The sequence below is a fragment of the Symphodus melops genome, assembly GCF_947650265.1.
Source record: "Symphodus melops genome assembly, chromosome: 3".
NCBI classification, from domain to species: domain Eukaryota; kingdom Metazoa; phylum Chordata; class Actinopteri; order Labriformes; family Labridae; genus Symphodus; species Symphodus melops.
The window spans coordinates 27,288,446-27,308,723 of record NC_136693.1 but is presented as its reverse complement, the minus strand read 5'-3'; the positions used below and the strand labels follow the sequence as shown (position 1 = coordinate 27,308,723).

General features: G+C 39.8%; 1 protein-coding gene across 3 annotated transcripts in view; it reads right to left on the bottom strand.

Annotated features, from left to right (window-relative positions):
- Window positions 1–20,278, bottom strand: part of LOC306821691 (CUB and sushi domain-containing protein 1) — a 418,062-nt gene that overhangs the window by 106,030 nt on the left and 291,754 nt on the right. For all 3 annotated transcript variants that reach the window (XM_079340244.1, XM_079340245.1, XM_079340246.1), the window contains 6 exons: window positions 17,006–17,122; window positions 16,697–16,912; window positions 14,815–15,003; window positions 12,956–13,125; window positions 4,955–5,111; window positions 2,462–2,653 (listed from right to left, as the gene is read on the bottom strand). In XM_079340244.1, coding sequence (XP_079196370.1) covers window positions 2,462–2,653; window positions 4,955–5,111; window positions 12,956–13,125; window positions 14,815–15,003; window positions 16,697–16,912; window positions 17,006–17,122 — 1,041 coding nt within the window. The remainder of the gene's footprint in view (window positions 1–2,461; window positions 2,654–4,954; window positions 5,112–12,955; window positions 13,126–14,814; window positions 15,004–16,696; window positions 16,913–17,005; window positions 17,123–20,278) is intronic.

Below are 20,278 nucleotides of genomic sequence, written 5' to 3'. Positions count from 1 at the left end.
ATTTGCTCCAAGGATTTCATAGCTATTTAGGAACAATACAAATAAACAATTGCATAGTTCATGCTTCACTTGTGTTTGCTGAATGACAACAGAGGCCGAGAGTGGCTGGCTGCACATGCTATATCTAAAAGACAAAACTACTTTCACAGGGCAGTAAGCAAATACATAAAACAACATTAGCATTTCACAGCACCTGAAATGTTTGGCACACTCCTCTCCGACCTAATTAAGAGCTGCCAAGTGCCAACCAAAGCTAAATCTGCCCTCTAGCAGCTCATCCACCTCAAAACCTGGGAAATATTCAAATATATTCTGGATACACCAACTGAGAAACCTTTATTTTCTCCATTTTCTCTGTCAGAAAAATACAACCTTGATGTTGTGGAAGTGCACAGCAGCAGCTACTTAGACAGCTAATTATATATTATATTCCAGGGAGATCTCAAAGGCTTTCTTAAAACTATTTTAACATTTATTAAAATGTTGTTTGATTTCTAAATGTGATTCAAATTGATATGATTTAAAAGGACAGAACTACTGTATTTCTCTCAAAGATTATTGACGTGACTTGTGTTTCCACACAATTAGGCTGTCTTTTTTTTAAGTTTTGTTTTGAGTTCAGAGAGTGGGGAATGACATGCGGGAAAAGGATTTAAAACTGGGCCATCTGCTTGGAGGACTAGGCCTTCATACATGGGGCGCACGCTCTAACCACCAGGCTACCCAATATCAATAAGGCTGTTTACCTTATTAAGTCAATAGCACTTCGCTGTTATAGCTTCAACAGAAAACTCAGATGTTGAAAATGAAGCCAATGCAGAAGTGCAAAAAGCTGCTGTTCCTGGAGTGTTCATTTGAGGCTGAATCCAAAAGCCCCAAATTAAAATGTCCTTTTTAACCGTGCCTATAAAAGGCATGGCACATTTATCGTTGCTATTGAAATGCCTGGATGTTGTGAAAGACTACTACAAGGAAGCAGGGACTGCTACTGAAAGCTGTTGTACTGTTGCTGTATGTGCAGCTGAGATAGAAAAAAACATAATGTAAATTATACGTGGACACATTAGCTTGACAGTAAACATATTCTCTTCCTCAGGTCGGTTTTGCCAGTTTATCTTGACGAAGGTCAACCTGGGGTTGGTGTTCATCGGGGGTGGGGGAGGAGAAGCACTCCCATGATAGCCCGATAGCATCAACCTGTTTTTTTTTTTTTTATATATTGTTCTGATTCAGAGCGCCCTGGCAGCAGTGCATTTAAGACTATGAGCTATACACATTCAGGGGTACCGCTGATTTGACTAACAGGTGGGTGCATTGTTTGCCAGGAGGCTTAAGGCCCGCCTCAGCTCCAACTCTTGGCCTGTCTCTAGATTGACCTGAATCAAGTTTGACATAGCATTTCCTGCTTGGCAACGTTGCACTTCAGATCCCCTTATAGAAACCAACGGTTGACATCATTGAGACTACGTCAATGTGTTATATATCCCATGGTTTTAATCAGCTGTTTGAATGTTTGGCATTTAATATTGTCACATTCATAATAAACTGTCACCCCCATGTACAGTAATTACTCTCTGTAGTCTCTGTTGAAGACTAAGACAAAATGAAAATATGACCCCTATTCCCAGAGTAATTTTTATCATCATTAGTCATTTGATCACAGTTTGAGCAGCTGTAAAGTAAACCAGCTTAGATGTGAACAGTTCAATTTCTCCAGGTGGAGTTATTGCTGCTACGTTGACATAAAAGCAAGAAAATGTTGTAGTCATCCCTTTTTGTGCTGTAACAGTAAACCCCACATGAGTGAACTTTAATTTAGTGTGTAGACTTGTACTGTCCGGTTTTAAAACTTTCAACAATATCTGATGAATCAATGTTGGCCAAAAACCACGTCCCTCTGTAGCATCTTGAAAGAGCCAGTCCTGATAGAATATTCTATTTATTGTGCATGCTGAGAATAGTACAGAAAGCTAATGTATCTGTCAAAGTCCTTGACATAAAATACTGCCAGCACCTTCAGGGTACAAGAAAGTAGCTTGGCCTACATTATGAATTCATCAAAGTTCAATTTAGACTGTCATCCCCTATTTTTGCACCATAACCATGCCAACCTTAAAATACCCAGACGCCAGGTGCACTAAAATCTCCTGGCTGGTGACAACCTGCTGTCCAAGCACAGAGAGCCTTGTGTGCACAGGTTGATGGATCTTCAAGGGCTGTTATACCGCACTGTGTTGAATTAGTAATTTCCCACAGTGTTGAATCAGACAGAATACACCTGTATTGACTCAATCACTTGTTCCCTCCATTTTTTGTTTTTTTTGCTAAATCATCATGCTCTATTGCAGTACCTTTCACTGCTTCTTCGTGTTATATTTCTGATTTAAAAGCATTAAAAAAATGACCAATGGATTCAGCTCTCATTGCTCTAAATTACCTGAACATGTGTTGTCGTACTTACCGATACAGGACGGAAGCGGTTTGTCCCAGACACGTCTGTCCCCGCTCAGACAGGTTAGTGTACTGCTGCCATGGAGACTGTATCCGGGATTACAGGAGTACAAGACAAAAGTGCTGGCAAAATGACCGTCATCCTGGATTTTATAGCCATAACTGGGGATGCCTGGTTCCTCGCAGCGTACAAGGTCAAAACCTAAAAAGAAAAACACACAGACACACAGTGAGGAACACAACATAAAAGTACACAAACACACACAATCAGATTAGGTCTCCCCAGTCATGGGTTTTGACAACACTGTGTAAACAAACAGGGTGATTCAGAGCGGCGTTTGGCAGGAGGACATAGGGTCATATGATCCCTCTCCCGAGTACCTCAGAATTTCATGGTTTCCTGCAGAAAATCAAAGTTTAAATAAATGTTGATTTAAAAACTATGCATCAAAGCTGCAGCAAACGTAACTGAAAATGTTGTTGTCTTAGGAAACTGTTGGGGGTGAAGGTATACAGTGTAGTGTACACCTGAATGATTACAGTGCATAGGATTTGTGTGTGTTTTGAAGATAAGCTGTTATCCTGGCTGAACAAACAGAAGCACAACAGCAATGTCACTTAGACATTTACTTTCCCTCAGGTCAGCCACTGACGACTAACAAAGTCCTCCCTGTGAACAAATACCTGGAAAGCTGCCCCAATTGGAGGAAGGAAACCGCACATTCTCGAATGCATTATTTGGTTAGATATTCTCTGTCTAATGTATAAAAGGGTTCAGGGAAAAATAGTCGGGGCTCAGACTTCGCGAACTGACCAGGTATCTGTCTGTCGTCAGGGACATGTAGTGTTGAACCCAGAGACTCTGTAACTTGTATTCTTGATTCATCGGGTTAATAAACTCTGTTAACCTGAAAGAGACATCTTCAGTCATTCCTCTCATCCCATCAAAAGAATGCGCGGAGAGATTTGAGGTAATTATTTAGAGGAGTCAGATTTCTATTAACAACATTTAGGAAAAGGGTTAAACAGCAACTTTTATCCTTCACTACTCTACACACTTAAGGTATGTGGATCTGTTGTTGATAGCAACACTGTTTTGGGTGCAGTGGTAATTTGTGTAATAAGGGAGGTTTATGTTTCTTATCAGTGCAGCTTAGGGACATGATAGGAATGAGGGCTCTCCCCACTGAGTGCTTGTCCTTTCAGTAGAGCAAGAGCACCTTTAAAAAAAAGAAAAGACTGTGTGGTGGGGTTTTTGACAGAGGGTGTGCCTAAATCAATTAATCACACTTTTGAATCATGAAATATCCATATTTGTGTTTAGTAATTTCTAAAAAGAATCAGGGAGACAATGTAGGTTTCTTGCTTTCTCAGTTTTTAACTTCAAAGTCAACTTTTAAAGTGAGACACTCTCTACCGTTTCCTTCATCCTTTTCAGTGACACAGATGCATTGCTCTACGGTCAACATTTATTGTTAACAACCTGTGCTGAGGTTTGAATTATTATCACTCAATTAAAACGGTGTCTAACACTAGGTATCATATAGATGCTTTACCCAGTCCCTTACCCTACTTAAGAAGCAATCACTAGATATTTCTATCTCCGTTTTCCTTTTAACAACTTCTATCAATCTCTCTTATCCGTCCATCAGCTCACCCATTTAGCATAACTTTGCAGAAGGTGTCACCTTCTCCACTTTAACGACTCGAGGAGTAACAGCTAATGGTTTAACTGACATACCAAGCATCCATCTAGTACCCGTATATACCTTTGTTACCTCATCCCTCCGTCCGGCTGCACTCCCACTCCAGATGTGCTACTTTGTTCACCTTCTTTTAACGACTTGCTGATGAATGCTCTTCTAATAGCCTTTTCGACTTACACAACAGCTGGTCGTGCCTTCTTAAACAACTCTCTTTAAAGCCTTAAAGGTGTGTAAGCGTGTGTTGGGAGAGAGTGAGTGTTTCATGAATTAATTTGCTCATTTGCATTTTTCCGTATGCGTGGTAAGCCATCGTTGCACCGTGGATTCCACCTTTAACAGACACCGCTGCGGAAAGTGATGGCGGATCTATTACCAGCTGTCAGAAGTGAAAAGAAAGAGCTTGGTAATGTGCTGACGGAGAAAGACGAGTCTCAAGAGTTTTGTACTACATGACACCATTTTTTTGTTCTAATATGTAGCCCTGAAGAATAACTTGACTGAGGCACACAGCAGATGCAGAATATATTCATGAGGGCAATCTAACACAATCACTACCACTCTGGTTTTCAATTAAAATCACCTCCTTACACAAGAGCCTCCATGATGAGCTACTCAGAATTTAAGAAATGACTCTTCCTGTGAGGTTTTTTGCATGTGAAAAACTAGTGAGAGCACGTTCCACCTCAATGCATTTTAAAAAATGTAAAAAAATGGTTACAGCAGTAAATATATATGACAGATTAGGCTGTCCAGGGTCTTATTAATGAATCTTGGTTAAAATCTTTATAACTACTCACTTGTGTATGTGAGGCGGAAACCTTGATCGGTCCCCGAGGCGTTGCTGTTGAACTCCAGCCACAAGCGATTGGACGTACTGTTGATCACTTGCCCCATCATGTCGTCGCGTGTGAAGTTACCAAGGAGACGGGATGAAGTGTTGTCTCCATCATACGCCTGTCGATCGAAAAACATGAAACAGGGCAGCAGAACAATGAATACAAATATGAAGTTTAAAGTGTTTGGTGTAAAGGAGGTTTACATGTCTGCACCGCCGCCCAGGTCTGAAAACAACACAAGGGCACAAAACATTTAGTAAGTCGTGTGACCAAAACTGATGCTGTATTTGCAATCACATGGAGATACAACATTTCATTTCCAAATGTGGGCTCGCCGTAATAGAAGCCCAATGTGTTTGACGTTGTGCAACACTTCAAAGTTAAAGTAAAATATTTGCTGTAAAGTTGAGCTGTAAAGGGACTCCTTACAACCCCCGCCCCCCTTTATATTGAACCATCAAAATCTTTATGCAGCAATTCCAGGGAGTGTTGAAACACAATTTACAAAGGTGTTTGTGACAATGAGAAGTGTTGGAGTGCTACTTTTTGTATTTAGTCGTTTAATCCTCGTCTAGCACCTGTGGGAAGTGATACACTCCAGCATGTCTTTGATTTGAGCATCAGCAGAGGGGATATATAACAGCCCTCAGTGAAAAATAAAAAATAAAGGCGCTTATTCACGGTTGAGTTTGAGAAAAGTGTTCCACTCTGATTTATATTTTCTAAAATGATGCAGCTAAAGTGGGTTCATTGCAACAGAAGATACCATTAGCGCGAGAATGTTTCCTAGAAACCCAGGAGTCCCAGTATACATGTTCTCTTTTTACTTTAGCACTGGGTCAGAAACAGAAGGTCTATTTATGTGTGCCTGTGACTTGGTTTGAGGGGCTGTCATGCATAAAAAAGAAGGTAGAAAAATAGCAGGGGAGTTAAAGGAGGAGAGTGAAGAAAAGAAAGATTTGATTCAAAACATAGCAATGACAGGTTATTTTTATTGCAGGATTTGGTTTGTTTTCTCTTTGTAATCACTTTTCCCCCTTCCTCCCCCCTTCCTCATTTGTAAGAATGATCAGCATATTATAAAAAAGTACATTACAGAGTATGATATAAAATGTCAATTTTTTTGGCCTTTTTGCGAAATTAAATCTGTCTTTGGTTAAAAAATGTTCCTTCACTTTTTTTAACACGCACTGTAAGATATGCAGATATGAAGGTTGGAGTAATGGCTGCTAGTTTAACAACTTAGCAACAAGACAAAGTGTCAGTATCCTTTAAAGGGTTTGGGTACTCTATCACCACTCCCTCAACATGCTCACCTCTCCCACAAGAAACTTTTTGTCTATCAAGCAGCAACGTCCGGGCTTAAAAAATGAAGCCAATGGACCACAGCCAAAAATCTATAAATAAATATAGAAGAAATAAACAAAAACTAAATAGACGTGATCAGTCATTGTCGTCACTGTCACAGACTGTACGAGGAGTACACTTTTTAATCACAGCTTCGTTTTGGTTTTCTGAACAATACGTTCTATCCATAGTAAGGCACGTAGCTGACATGATTGACAGGTGGGAAACAAAAGCTTGTAAAATAAATATTCTCAAGTTAAATATTACTCAACAAGACACATCAATAACATGTACTTAACAATACATCATCCATCTCGATGACAAAACTCAATAACATACCGTGGAGTCAAATTATGGGACATAACTTGAACCATCAGTGGATTTAAAGATGTTATAATGTTTGATGTGTATGTTTCGAAGCTCTACCATGAAAACCTATGAAACCGTGAAAAAGAATTTCTCTAAGGGGACAACCAATAAACTACCTAACTAACATAAGAAACAGTGACAAAACATCTGATGCAAACACATATCAAATTGTTTTCTCTTCCACTATTGTTAATAAACTGACATTACCTTAAAGCTGAGCTTGTAGAGGGTATAGGGGTATGAAGCATATTATACCAATTATATTCTAAGTTTGAAATTCTTGTTAAAAAAAAAAAAAAACAGCATATTGGAAAGCAGCATTGTAAGTGTTAACCTGAATAGAAGAAAAGCAGTATAGTAACAGTTGGGAAGTGCAGTGTACTTTTGACTGCAGTGTGAAGGAGAGAATTAGGACTCTGAAGCAGCTCATAATACAAACTCACAGCTGGGATATAAATGTGAACGGTGCCTGCTTATATTTGGCAGCTTGGGACACCTCCACAGATTGGTGGTGACAGGTCGGCAGGTGGCAGGAATGCCAAAGAAAAAGAGCTGAGGGGATGTACCTTCTATCTCTACATGCATTACCAGTCAGAGGAGACACCTCTATAAGAAACCAAAGCAGGAGCTATACTATGCTGGAAAGTGTGGATGTGATGGACAACATAAATATTAGGAAAATAGAGTGACAGGGGAAGAGGACAGTGGGAAGAAGAGCAAAAGCTTAAATAAAGAAGTGTGGTATCACTGTGTGTGCGCGCGTGTGTGTGTGTGTGTGTGTGTGTACGCGTGCATTTAGCATTTCTCCCCTTAACTTAATTTTCCTTCCCATTCCTCCCTCTCTTCGTCCTTTTCATTCTATCTGTCAGTGTCCCCTAAATTTGCATCACCCCAACTCTCCCTCTCTTTCTCTCTCTCTCTCTCTTTCTGTCCTCCTCCCTCTGTTTCAGTAAAACTCAGTATGGTTAATGAAACGCCCTGCAGCTCATAAATCAACATGTCACCATCTGCCACCCCTCCTCTCCCTCTATGTCTGACTCTCTTTCTCTCTTTGTCGCTTACTCACCTACCACCTCTATTTTCACAGAACAATTCTGTCCAACCCCTCACTTTGTTTCTTTTTCTCTTCAGGGTCTGAGTGCATTTGAGTACATTCAGTCCAGCACTGTATCAAACACACACGCTAAGGCGTATCAGGCTTTGGTTTGCCTTTTTTTTCTTCCTGTGTGACAATATAGTGTGAAAACTGAGCCAATGGCAAAAGGAATTGTAATGAGCTCCTTCGTATGTTATTCTAGCCTACAGCTCGCCGTAACTGTCAAACAAATGGTTTGTGTTCAGTGTTCAGCTGCAGTTAAAGGCATTAGCTTCATTACCGTTAGCCTACGGGGGAGTGGCATGCTAATTGCTCGCCTAAGTGGCACTTTGGGGCTTTCCTTCCTGTTCATTATAGTTTGTGTTATGCTTTATGCTAATTCTTTGGGAAAGTTTTAAAAAACAAACATATACATTACCAGTCCTGGCCCTTACAAAAGCTCTTTTCAACACCAACTCTCAAGAAGACAGTTAAACAGACAGTTAGATCAAACACCTTTCATTCTTAAATCACTTCTTCTTTTACACAACTCGTTTCCACCATAACCCTAAATATTTAAATTGAAGATTTACATGTTGAAAATGATGCGTGCTCATGCAGCAAATGTCAAACTACCAAACCGTTTTATTGTTTACTTAATAAGTCAATTTCTATAGCCCATAGCTAGTATACATTAGGAAGCAATGTCCATTAACCCAAAATGGAAAAATTCTTTGTTCATGTAAATGAGTGGACACTTAGCGTTCTGCTAACCATCACTTTCCATCAGTGGGTCCAACATGTTACACCTTTGCTGTGGAGTTCAGCAAAGGGAAAAAGACATTACCTATCTTCAAGTGTTGATTTATTCATGCATACTGACGCTTTTAGATGAAACAAAAATCTAAAACAAAAAACAAAAAAAAACGTCTAACTGTCCTCGCCCTTCAAAGAATAACTGTGAAAAACTTTGGGTGGAAAAGATGCTTGTCAAACTAGTGCCATTTAATGATTTTACATTTATTTTTGAATTGGAAAAAACAACCCACCAACATCTACACGACTGTGTCCACTAACACAAAGACGTAGCCATTTCGACATGTACTGTATAACCACGGGGAAAATCACCACTAGGCTATTGTTTTTAAATCACTGTATCCAGAGGTTTGATTTGTACAAGTACCTGCAAAGAAACATTCCTTTAATTAAAAATGTTTCTTACTTGGATCCACACTATTAAAATACAAGTCTAAAATCGTATTTTTTGTTGCCCGAGGTTAAACGTGATGTTTCCTCATTCCAATCTGTCTTGAGGCCTGTCATTATTTTTTGATTGCTTTGTTAGCATCCAGTGTGTGCTCATTAACTTTTGTGATCTCCAGTCACTGTCTGTGTTCTCTTCTCCTTCTTAGTGTTATTTTCTGATAAGGAATCAATTTATCAATGTCATTATTATGAGCATTTCCCCAAGTAGAACACAAGTTAGAAAATTGGAAACACCTTCCTTCTCTCTCCAGTGCTGTCGCATCCTAATCACAGAGACGATGAGAGGAATGTTAAAAAAAACGCAAGTCAAAAAAACTTCTGCTTGTTGGCTTTATGTCGTGCCTTATTACAGGACAGTCGCTGTGATGGAGAATAGCGCTACGCAATATCTGTTTATGCCTGTTCACCATCTTGGTGTCACCTTTCCTCTACAAGGATTTGTTCTCTTTTTTAAATACCTTGTCCACTGGGAACACTTCCACCTTATACACTAATGTTATGCCTGTCTAAAAGCCAGGCTAATACAGTCTAACCACCGACAGGCTCAGCCAATGCTCCAGGCCTAATGCTGATAATACACTCCAACCACATACTGGCTTAACCATGCCCTCAAGCCTAATACGGCTAAGAGACATTGTGAATAGAAAAAGGACTTAGACGTTTTCTGTAGGACGGCGTCAAGAAGACTGTAAAAAAGCTCACACATCTGCTCACACAGACATGGAAGAGGCACACGCACCCCAGAGAGGACTTAAGAGGAATTATGAGGCTTGGGAACATCTGTAATTCTTCCTCACTTCAGACATAAACAAGTATGCACGTTGATTTGTATAATATGTAAACACTTCAGTAAATCTCTTTTACATACTGTTTATTATGACAGTTGAAAATCCTTGTGTTTATGGGGGCACAATAAGGCTACATAAAAAATGATAAAATAGCTTATGGCATCCCAGTATCTCTTGTATATCTGCCCACTGGTCAGCATAGAGCGAGTCTTATAGCATGAATAATGCATTTTGTTCCAGAGCAATCTTATCTGATTCAGTGTTAGCTAATATTAAAACCAATAAAAGTAAAATAAATTAAAAAAAACACAACACACAGCCTAACCTTTGAAAACAAGCATAGAGCATTGCAGTGAGTTTGTTAGAGGGTTAACAGAAGTACAATTGATCCTTCTGTGCCTCTGCTTCCTGTGTATTTATTCAGCCGTGGATGGCCACTGCAGCAGAAGCACCATCAGCACTAATAGAGAACACGGGTAATAAACCCCTGCAGGGATGTCAATGCTTCTTACAACAATGTTTAACCCATCGAACAGCTGGGGCAAACCTCGCTAATACGATTTAACAACAGATTGGTTCATCTCAGGATTCAAAGACCTTGCAGCTTATCCTCAAACTTTTCACATGCACCAGCCATGTAATACAGCTCTGTATGTTTACAGATTTGGAACAATTGACATAAACATGACTACAGAACACAAAGACAGGAAATGTATGATTGACAAATTGATGGCGGTTCAACACGAGTGCGGTTCAGGTACTCCTGCACACTGTCTAACTTGCTCACTCACATTAGTCTAAGTCTAAAGGCCTTTGCACACGAAGTCCTTTTATTTTCTGATGCGTTTTTGGATCCTTAATCTGAGAAAAAAAAAAAAAACCTGTTACACCTTGCACACAGTGCGATTTGATTATTTTCTATTATTTCAAAAAAGTGCCTCATACTCATCACACAGAGTGGTCAAGCTGTGAAGATGATTTTCTGCTTCTTTCACGTCTTAAAAAAAATTAAAAAAATTAAAAAATATACGGGGGTCCTTCCACATGAAAACACGACAAGAGCGAGGAGAGTTTCTCCTGACAATAAAAAAGCTTCAGAATCACTTCCAGGTGTATTTCAGGATGTCAGTGATTCAGTTTGATATGCTTCTCTCTACACTGTAACCACACATTGATTGACAGAAGGGGTCGGTTTTATTTTTTAACATGCACTTATTACATTTATTGGCAACATTTCAGAACTAGACGTAAAGAAGATCTGAGGGTGCAGAACGAATACATTGGCAATATTTGTTAGCAAGTTAGACAGTGTGCAGGAGTTTACCTTTATATCTCTAATGGACACCTTGCTCTCATATTATGCACCTGTTTTATGAAATGGATGTGCAAGGTTTTTTTTTTACTTTGCTAAGTGTTGCCAGATGTTTTGCTTATGTTGGATCAATGCTCAGCTTCTATAAATAATAAAACAAAAAGCGCAGCTTCAACCTGCTTCTCTGTGTAAATACTTGAAATAACATGTGTTGTGAATTGGCACGAAAGAACTCAGCTGCCCGTTTCCTAGCACACTCCAGCATCAGAGACCACATCACACCCGTCCTTCACAACCTCCACTGGCTCCCCATCTCCCAGTGTATAAACTTCAAACGGCTCATGCTCACCTGCAAAGACTTCATAACCTGGCTCCCTCTACCTGTCTGAGCTCCTCCGCTGGCACCCCCCCCCCACCCACACCCTCAGATCTGCCGATCCACACCCCCTGTCCCTCCCTGCAGGACAAACTATCGGTCCTGGGGGAGCAGGGTCTTGTCCGTTGCTGCTCCCACCCTCTGGAACTCTTTCCAAAAAAACATTTGAGACTCCTCGACACTCACCTCCTTCAAGGAATCTTCAACATCACCTACAATCACGAACTCCCATCCTTCCCCTAACATTGATAGTTTATGTTTTGTTAATTGATTGTTGTTTGTTTTTCGTCAAAGCATCTTTGGGTATTTAGAAAAGTGTTTTACAAAACTTTATTATTATTAAAGGAATACAAAAATATATATCTACTGAGAGATTGATTGATCAATGATTGATTGGTTGATTGTTGAGGTTGTATAGTCGTTCATATCTTATGTTTTGCAGACTGAGGTGACTTTGAGCATAGAAAATGTGCCATTGCTTACATAATCTTGTAAACTGCACATTTTTTTCTGTAATTTGATAATCATAACAAGCTGTTAAAATTTTTTAAATTAGACCTAACAGTGATTGCCATAGATTTTTGCCTTCTCCAAAAATAGAAAAGTACTGACAGCCAGCAGCTACGTAGTGGAAATTAACGATGATTTATGACTCTGTTCCCTTGGCTCTAAATTAAAAGACTTGGACCATGCCAAGTGATGAAATAAGTGAAATGTTTTATACATGCAAACAGGACTAACATGTCCTTCATTGTGTTATTTGATGCTCTTTAAGTGGTAACTACACCAAACACTTCCTTTGTTCCTTGGATGACACATTATGTAACTGTGTCAGCAGCCACGCCTCAGTTTACATTTCCTTTTAAAGCATCATTCCAAGTAATCACATTTTAGTATAATGCTTCCAAGCATGCATGCCAAAGCTACATGATCTTGCATATGACTATTACTGTATATTGTTTGTGCACTGTGTGTGTGTGAATCTGTAAACATTCACACTTACAAAAAACTTCTGAAACAATCCAGAGATTTTCCAGAGGAGCTGCATGTGCGAAGGCAAACAGCCACTTTTTTCACTCCGACCTCATCTGGAGTTTCTCCTGCAAGTCTGGCAACAGGATGTTCTCCAGATAATTCACCTCAAGCTAATGGGAGAGGGGAGTGATGCTTACAGTATGCCCTATGACTGAAGTCAGGGGTAGACTGTCTGCCCAGCACCGCTACAATCTCTTGCAGTCTAATTAAACAGCTGCATTACGTTTTCTGTTCCCCCCCAGTCTGACAGGGACAGTCTACCACTGTGAGGTGCATATGTGAACAGTCAGGTCGGGTGAATACCTGGAGTAGTCCTCTGGAAATTATCTAGATATTTTCAGGAGTGCATATACAGTATGCAGTCCTATTAGCTTGTGCTTGTATTCACACGTACCTTCAGATAGTCTCCATCTTGCAACAAGAAGCTCTCTGCTTTCAGCTGGATTCCTTTGCCCTTTTCAGTAGTGATGCGGTAGATGCATTCATGGTTGTTATCATAGTTTGAAGGGAAGTTAGGAGAAAGGAGAACACCTTCAGGGCCCAGTGAGGAGGCTCCACACTCCGCTGCAGCAAGACAGGAAAGGGGGGGGAAGAGACAGCGTGGATCAAAATCAAGGCCTTTCTACCTAATTACCTTCAAACAGTCAGAATATATGGGTTGTCTCATTGTTTGGGGGGAAAAAGGCATAGAGGAGTCTTGATTCTACTTGAAAAAAGAGAGATGAAAGAAAATGAGGTATCCAATAAAACCACAAACCTCATTAGACTGAGCAGTCATGATGACGATAATGAAGATAATAACAATTCATCATTTGGTGTAAAACAGCTTCAAAGCGCTCATAAGACAATAAGAGAGGAGGAAAAGTAACACACACAAGTAAAACACTAAGAGCGGATCCCTTAAACATAAAATGAAGAAGATTAAAAAAAAAAGGCAAGTCAGAAAGACGTGGACCAAAAGCAGGTCTGGATTTGTTTGTGAAATCATGTTTCATAGAAATGTTCACAGTAATCTTGCTGGTGCAACGGAAGTCTAGTATTTAAATAAGTGCTATTTTGTGAGACAGAGTTGTGTCGTTATATGTTAATGAGGAGAAGAGCAAAGCCAAACAAACATGACTTGTTGAGGAGGACAACCTCCACTTAAAACAGGAGACGATGAGAAAGGACACAATGAGATGGACACGAAAGAACAACACGGAACTCACTGAGAGAGAGAACCCATAAATGCAGTGTTAATCAAATCTGCCCAAATCTGAAATACAACACATGTTTGTAAATGTTCTGCTAAGGCCCAATCCTTGCAAGATCTGGACTTTCACCATGTATGTCGATTCAATGCAGCAATGAGTCTTCTGGAAGTGAAGACAGTATAGAGAAGAGTAGAGAAGGGAGGGTATCAGGGGAAGAAATGATGCACAAAGAACTGGAAGAGGAATGAAAAGAAGCTACCAGATGAGCCAAAACATACAAGGGCTTTTTGAAAATTATGCAGGGAGAAATTAGAAAAGGGAAAAGGGGAGTAACAAATGACAGTATTAACACTTTTCACATAGCAGCTAATGCTCTAATTATCTCGCAGAGGATTTCTCTAAATACAGAAGGAGAGAGGAAGAAACAGTGAGAGGGTTGTTAAAAAAGAGAGACGCAGAGAGCTGAAGAATGAGAGAGCTGAAGCCCACTGACGTGACCAGCTGGTGTTGCTCTTGTTTCCTCTTACTCAGGCCTGATCTCCTCACACATAATGCTTTTATAGCATTTTCACTCTGCTCTTTTTGGGACTTGAAAGGGACCAGCAGCCACCCGTCAGGCTCTCGTAAATTACCAGCCTGCATCCAAGAAAGCACTGATACTCATCAGAAAGCAAATTACAACTTGCGAGCAGCTGAATCTGTGCAAATAAATCCAACGGCAAACCAGTCAAATAATAGTTAATTACCACTGTGCTAGCAATAAAATGCTGCTGAATTACAACCTGGAAAATGCGGTTACCTCTGGGCGTATTCAAAAGGTGAAGTTAATTCGAAAAGTTATATATTACAAGCTGCCGGTCATAAGATAAACCACCCTAAAGCTATAAACATGAGATGCAGAAATGCCTTTAAAAGGCTGGTTACAATATTGCTATTTATAGTGGTCTGTACGAAAGCAATGGTGTTAAACAAAAGTTCAAGGAGTAAAATGCCAACAGTTTAAATGATAGACTTCGTCTCCACTCCAGGAAAAGAGGCTCCGCCTACTGGACCGTCTTACCGATGCATCGTGGTAGGGAGTTGCTCCAGACGCGCCTGCCCCCTCCAAGACATGTGATCTTGCTGTCACCCTCAAGTCGGTAGCCATGAAAACAAGAGAAGGCCAGTGAGTCACCGACTTCAAACCTGAAGCCCATCCTCCTGCTGAATGCCGGCACGCCAGGGTCCTCGCATGGCTCCAAGTCGTATTCTGTTCATCCAGGGAGATAAACAAGAAGTGATGCAAAACAAAACAGAACTGCACAAATGACGTTAATGTAGCCAAGACTGAGGTGTCATAGTTGGAAAGACAAACAAATAGTTGTTGTTGTTTTTTTTTTTTTTCTCTCGAGCTCTCTTTCTGAGAGTACAACGCAGACTTTCTATGAACCTGGTTCTGCTCGAGGTGGCTGCCTGTTAGGACACTTTGCCTTAACACTAATACTTTGCTAAATGTTGGCAAGAGCTTTCTTCATGGTGCATTTGTGATTAATATACCAAAGAGAACAGTCCAGACCTGCATGTCTTTGTATGAATTAAAAATGGTGTTTGAGAGGCTAAAAGTATTATTGATGTACAAACTACATTACTGTCAGTGTAAGAAACTGCAAATCAATTCCCCTCCACACCACAAGGAGACACCGTGCAGTGTATAGGTGTAAATGGTAGAACCTCCTAACCTATACATAGAGGTCAGAAGAAGCTCTTCCTCCCTTTGTTCACAAACATTTCTATGATGGACTGCTGTTGCCATGTGTCTTTAGAACCATGGCAATCAGCAGTACATCTGAAGCGTGATTTATGTTAAAATAGAAGGATTTAACAGAACAGAAATTCTGTTTCCTGTTGGTGTGTGGCTCCAGTTGAACAACAACCAACAAATGGTCCTCCGGCTCTGAGCACCTTTTATTCAGATGTACTGCTGATTGCCATGGTTCTAAAGACACATGGCAACAGCAGTCCATCATAGAAATGTTTGTGAACAAAGGGAGGAAGAGCTTCTTCTGACCTCTATTTATAGGTTAGGAGGTTCTACCATTTATACCTATACACTGCATGGTGTCTCCTTGTGATGTGGAGGGGAATTGATTTGCAGTTTCTTACAGTCAGACTAAACTAACATGCAGTAACACACCGACTTATAAAGAACCAGACATTGATTCAAGGTCTTCTTTTATTAATCTAAAAACAATATGTCTGACTTTTAAAGGAAGAGAAGCCTTTAACACGATCAGATAAACAAAAAGGCCCGCACTCTGACTCATGACTCACTGGTGAGATAGCTAGGTTAATTTATACAGTATTGCTGGTAACTTTGATCAACTAATCCTCATGCTCCGACACATTAGTAACTGAAAATGGCATTAACTTGATAAAATCATATAGTAGGAAACATATTAAATTATTCCCATGATATAAAAAAATAAAGATTCCGGGTTTTAAACCAGCATTCCTGTGTTAAATGTTCTAATTTTATCTTCCTGTTAAACACTTCAAATGTCGAAAGCCTGCACTCTCTGCAAGCTTTGTCAAAGCTAACAATTCAATCAAATATATCCCAATGTTATGTCCCGCCTTCTATCTCATGATTGGTTCTATCCCTTTTAAATTAAATCACGACACTGCAGTAGATACTCTCAAAGATCTGTTTCATGCTGGGCTTTAAATTAAACTATAGCGTAGCTTTGGAGAGAAGCAGTGCCTGCAGCTCCTCAGTGAGCTGGTATTTTAATGCTTCTTTAGCCACCATGTATCTTTGATACTGATAACGTCAGCTTAACAATCTATAGAGCTGGCTATTAATGTATTAATTCAACTGAAGCTACATGTGAGAGAGTCCAGTCTGATTTACTTTCAGCTACATCCATGTAAATGAATGTCTGCTTCTGTTCACGTGTTCTTACCTGAGAAAGTTATATTAAAGCCTTCATAGCTCATGGAAAAATCCGATATGAAACGTAGCTGAGCGCTGAAGTTTCCGAAGAGTCCTGCTTTGACACTAGGGGGCAGTACCAAGCCCGTGAGTCGAGCCACTGGAACCTGGAAGTTGCCATCTTCGATGATGGAGAGGTAGTCGTGGTTCTCCTCCAGATGAAAGGTGTGGAAAACCAGATGGACTCCTGGAAATGAAATGGATGGATAGATTGACAGGTTATATATTGCAATGCAAATTATTTGGTGTTCCCATTGGTTCTGCTGGAGTGTCATCCTACCTTTTCCATGAGACACCTCTATAGTCCAGGTGCAGTTAAGAGAATTTGGGTAGAAGTCAGGAAACCCAGGAGACAGAATCGTTCCCGTTTTACCGTAGACATATCCTCCGCAGAGGGCTACAGACACAAAGAGACGGAGATGGAAGAAAAAGAAAGACGAGAAATTAGAGGGTAAAAACCTTTTACACTGAGGTCAAGACAAAGACCTCAACATACTGTACTCTGCATCACTGCACATAATTGAGACATTCCCTGTTCGGAGGTAGGACACTTGAGCCCCTTTCAGACTGTAATACTATTCAAGTGTCGTAACGAAGCGCCGCCATCATCATGCATTAAGACATCTATATTAATTCTGTAACTGATTAATATTGATGTATTGGTAACAGATTTCTTTGCTCTAAGTTTCCACTCTTCTTTGCAGGCTGCAAATCAATAAAATGTGATTCTTTTGATGTGCAGACCTGCAACTTTAAATGGCAATTTAATCTGCCTTTTAATCAAAGGCAAATTAATGTCTGTAATCTAACAACAAATTGCAATTTAACAAAAAAAATGTCCTTTATAGTTACTTTTATTTGAACCAATTTCAGAAGTCAGAAGAGTATGGGAACTTTGACTCTTTGGTTTCAGGATTTAGTCTGCTCATGTCTAATAGAACAAACGAGCTGTTTTCATTGGATGATTTTGAGGTGAGTTTGAATGACTTTGAGGCAGACAAATGTAGCTGTCGATGCTGTGCCTTGTGTATTTATTACTGTGATTGATTTAAACAGATATTCTGATTTCACGTGTTATTTTTGGTCTTTTCATTTAACTGTGCTGTACACTGCCTCTCGTAGATATGAGTCTCTTTGGAAAAATAGTAGTATAAAATAAATTAAAATCTTTTTGATTATGTGTAAACTGCAGAGTTTGTAAGCTAATTATAATGTGTCCTGATAAATACATTATTACATATTTACATTAGTGGTAGAGGAACATAACTTGAGCCAAAAGAACTGACTTTCAAAATGTATGCATGTTGAATCCATCAAATTTGAACCTTTTAGAAAATGACAGATCTTTCAGTTCAGCCTCCACATACAGCGAGCGTGAAAGAGAGATTAAAAGGTGAAGACCAGACAGACTCCTTAATGTACAATCAAATAGAAACAGAGCAGGGGAGAGTGACAGCGAAAGAGAGAGGGTGTTCTGTTAAAAATCAGTGGGAGATCGGTGTGTGCATTAGCAGACCGCTAGCCTCCACATAGACCAGCAGTGCAGAACCAGACAAACTCATTTGGGATAGAGCAGAATAGAAATGACTATAGTCACTCAATGGAGAATAACAGACGGCCTGCAGTGCATTAGAGACCGTTGAACTAAGATAATATATTGACTCTTTGTTTCTCTCTCGCTGTGCCTCCATTCCTTTCAGTTCTATTCAGCTCAATTCAGTTAAATTTAATTCAATTAAAGAGCTTCAAGGTGCTTGACTGGCATGAAAAAAAGAGCGTTTTTCTCGCCTATGAAACACACATCCGAGACTATTAACAGCGTCCAAGACAATAAAATCATTTCTTTGCTGCTAATGTCCCTCTTGACTGATTGTAGAAGGTTTATATATGTATTGTTGTGCTGTAGTCCCTCTCAGCTTATTAAATAAACACTTTGGTGATGCATTTAATTAAAGGTTTGTACAATTACTCTTTCAACTTTATGAAGATAGATGTTGCAGCTCCTCTAGTTTCTTCACACTGCAGTGTCTGTTTTGGTAAATAGCTCCTTTGTTTTTGCCTCTCACTTCCTCACTATTCCTGCACCTCACCCCATATTTAATTTCAACAGGGCAGGAGTCGAGCTGAGTAGCTGTGATGAGAGCTGTTCTCCCTCTGATGAGCCGTCTTCTGTGTGTTGTAGTAACCGCTGTTTTTTTTTCCTCTTAAAACTCCCATCAGGATTCAGCTAAAACTAGGACACTGTCTGACTAAATGACCCTTGCAGAGGGAGGCAGGTTTGCGTGTCTGTGTGCGCATATTGTATCTGCTGCGCGTGACAGCGCATACTTCAGTGTGCATGACTGCTCTGTGCGTGTGGAAGAAGACAGAGACAGATTGTTAATGTATGAGTGTGAGAAAGTGTACAAAAATGAATAAAAAAGAAGAATACGATAGAGAGGGAGACTATTCATGAGTCAAACAAAGGTTTTAAATCACCGCCTGCAGACTTCATCATTGAGAAGTGTGAAACTGCACATACAGAGAGATATATGACTGATTTTTCAGAGAGTGGGAAGGTATATAAAAGAAGTTATATATAAAGATGCGATACGATATGCTATACCAGAGTACTCTGACATTCCTTCTTCTCTTTCCCAGCTACTTGTTCTTATTTATCTTTAATTATCTCCAGGGGTGTCCAGACATTTTTTTTTTTTTTTAAAAAGAGATACGGTGACTTTGGACACTTTTAACAAGTTGTTGTCTTGGCATCAGCTGCAAGTTTTAAAATGTCACTGCACCCCTTCTCTGTTCTCCCTGACACATAAAAGAGCAGCCAGTGTTTTGTATTATCTGTTTGGTGATTTAGCTGACCTACAGGAATGATATGAGCCGTTTGGGTCCAACAGACATTGCGGCTTCACTGAGAAGGGAATTGTCTCTGCATGCCTGCGGGAGGACAACTTTTCATTTTGTTGTTGTTTTTTGACAGGATATTATCAAAATAATGACTTTTGGTTGCTGTGCAATGCAATTCGTGTGTGTGCGTGTGTGTATGTGTTTGTGGCGCGGTGGAAACATTTCCGACCTGCTCCTTTAAATGTTAACTGTGCCTTTGAGAGGACGCTGTAAATAAGATCATTGTTGTTAATATGTGTGCATCGCTTCTTTGGAGTACAGCTATGGGAGTTTTTAAAAATGATTTCTCTTCTCCATAGAACAGTCGACACATCGTCCACACCCATGCTGAGTGGTTACTTGTGGATTTGTTTCTGCTTTCCTGCTGAAGCTCCAAAAAATGATAAAAAGAAAAAAAGACCATAGGTAAAAAACAAAGTATTTGATTAGAGAAGGGAGTGTGATCAAATAGAGACATGCTGAAACCTATTTTGATAAAATCCTAGTGCCAGGATCTTCCCCAAAAGAGAACTATTATATATTATATTCAAGTCGAGGCTTTCACGCTGTTTTTAGAAAAGTGCCTTTCTGAAAAAGCGTGTCTCGTAATATGACAGCTGTCTGGTGAGATGGCATGCATGGCTGAAAATTGAAAATGTCACCATGGCCGTTT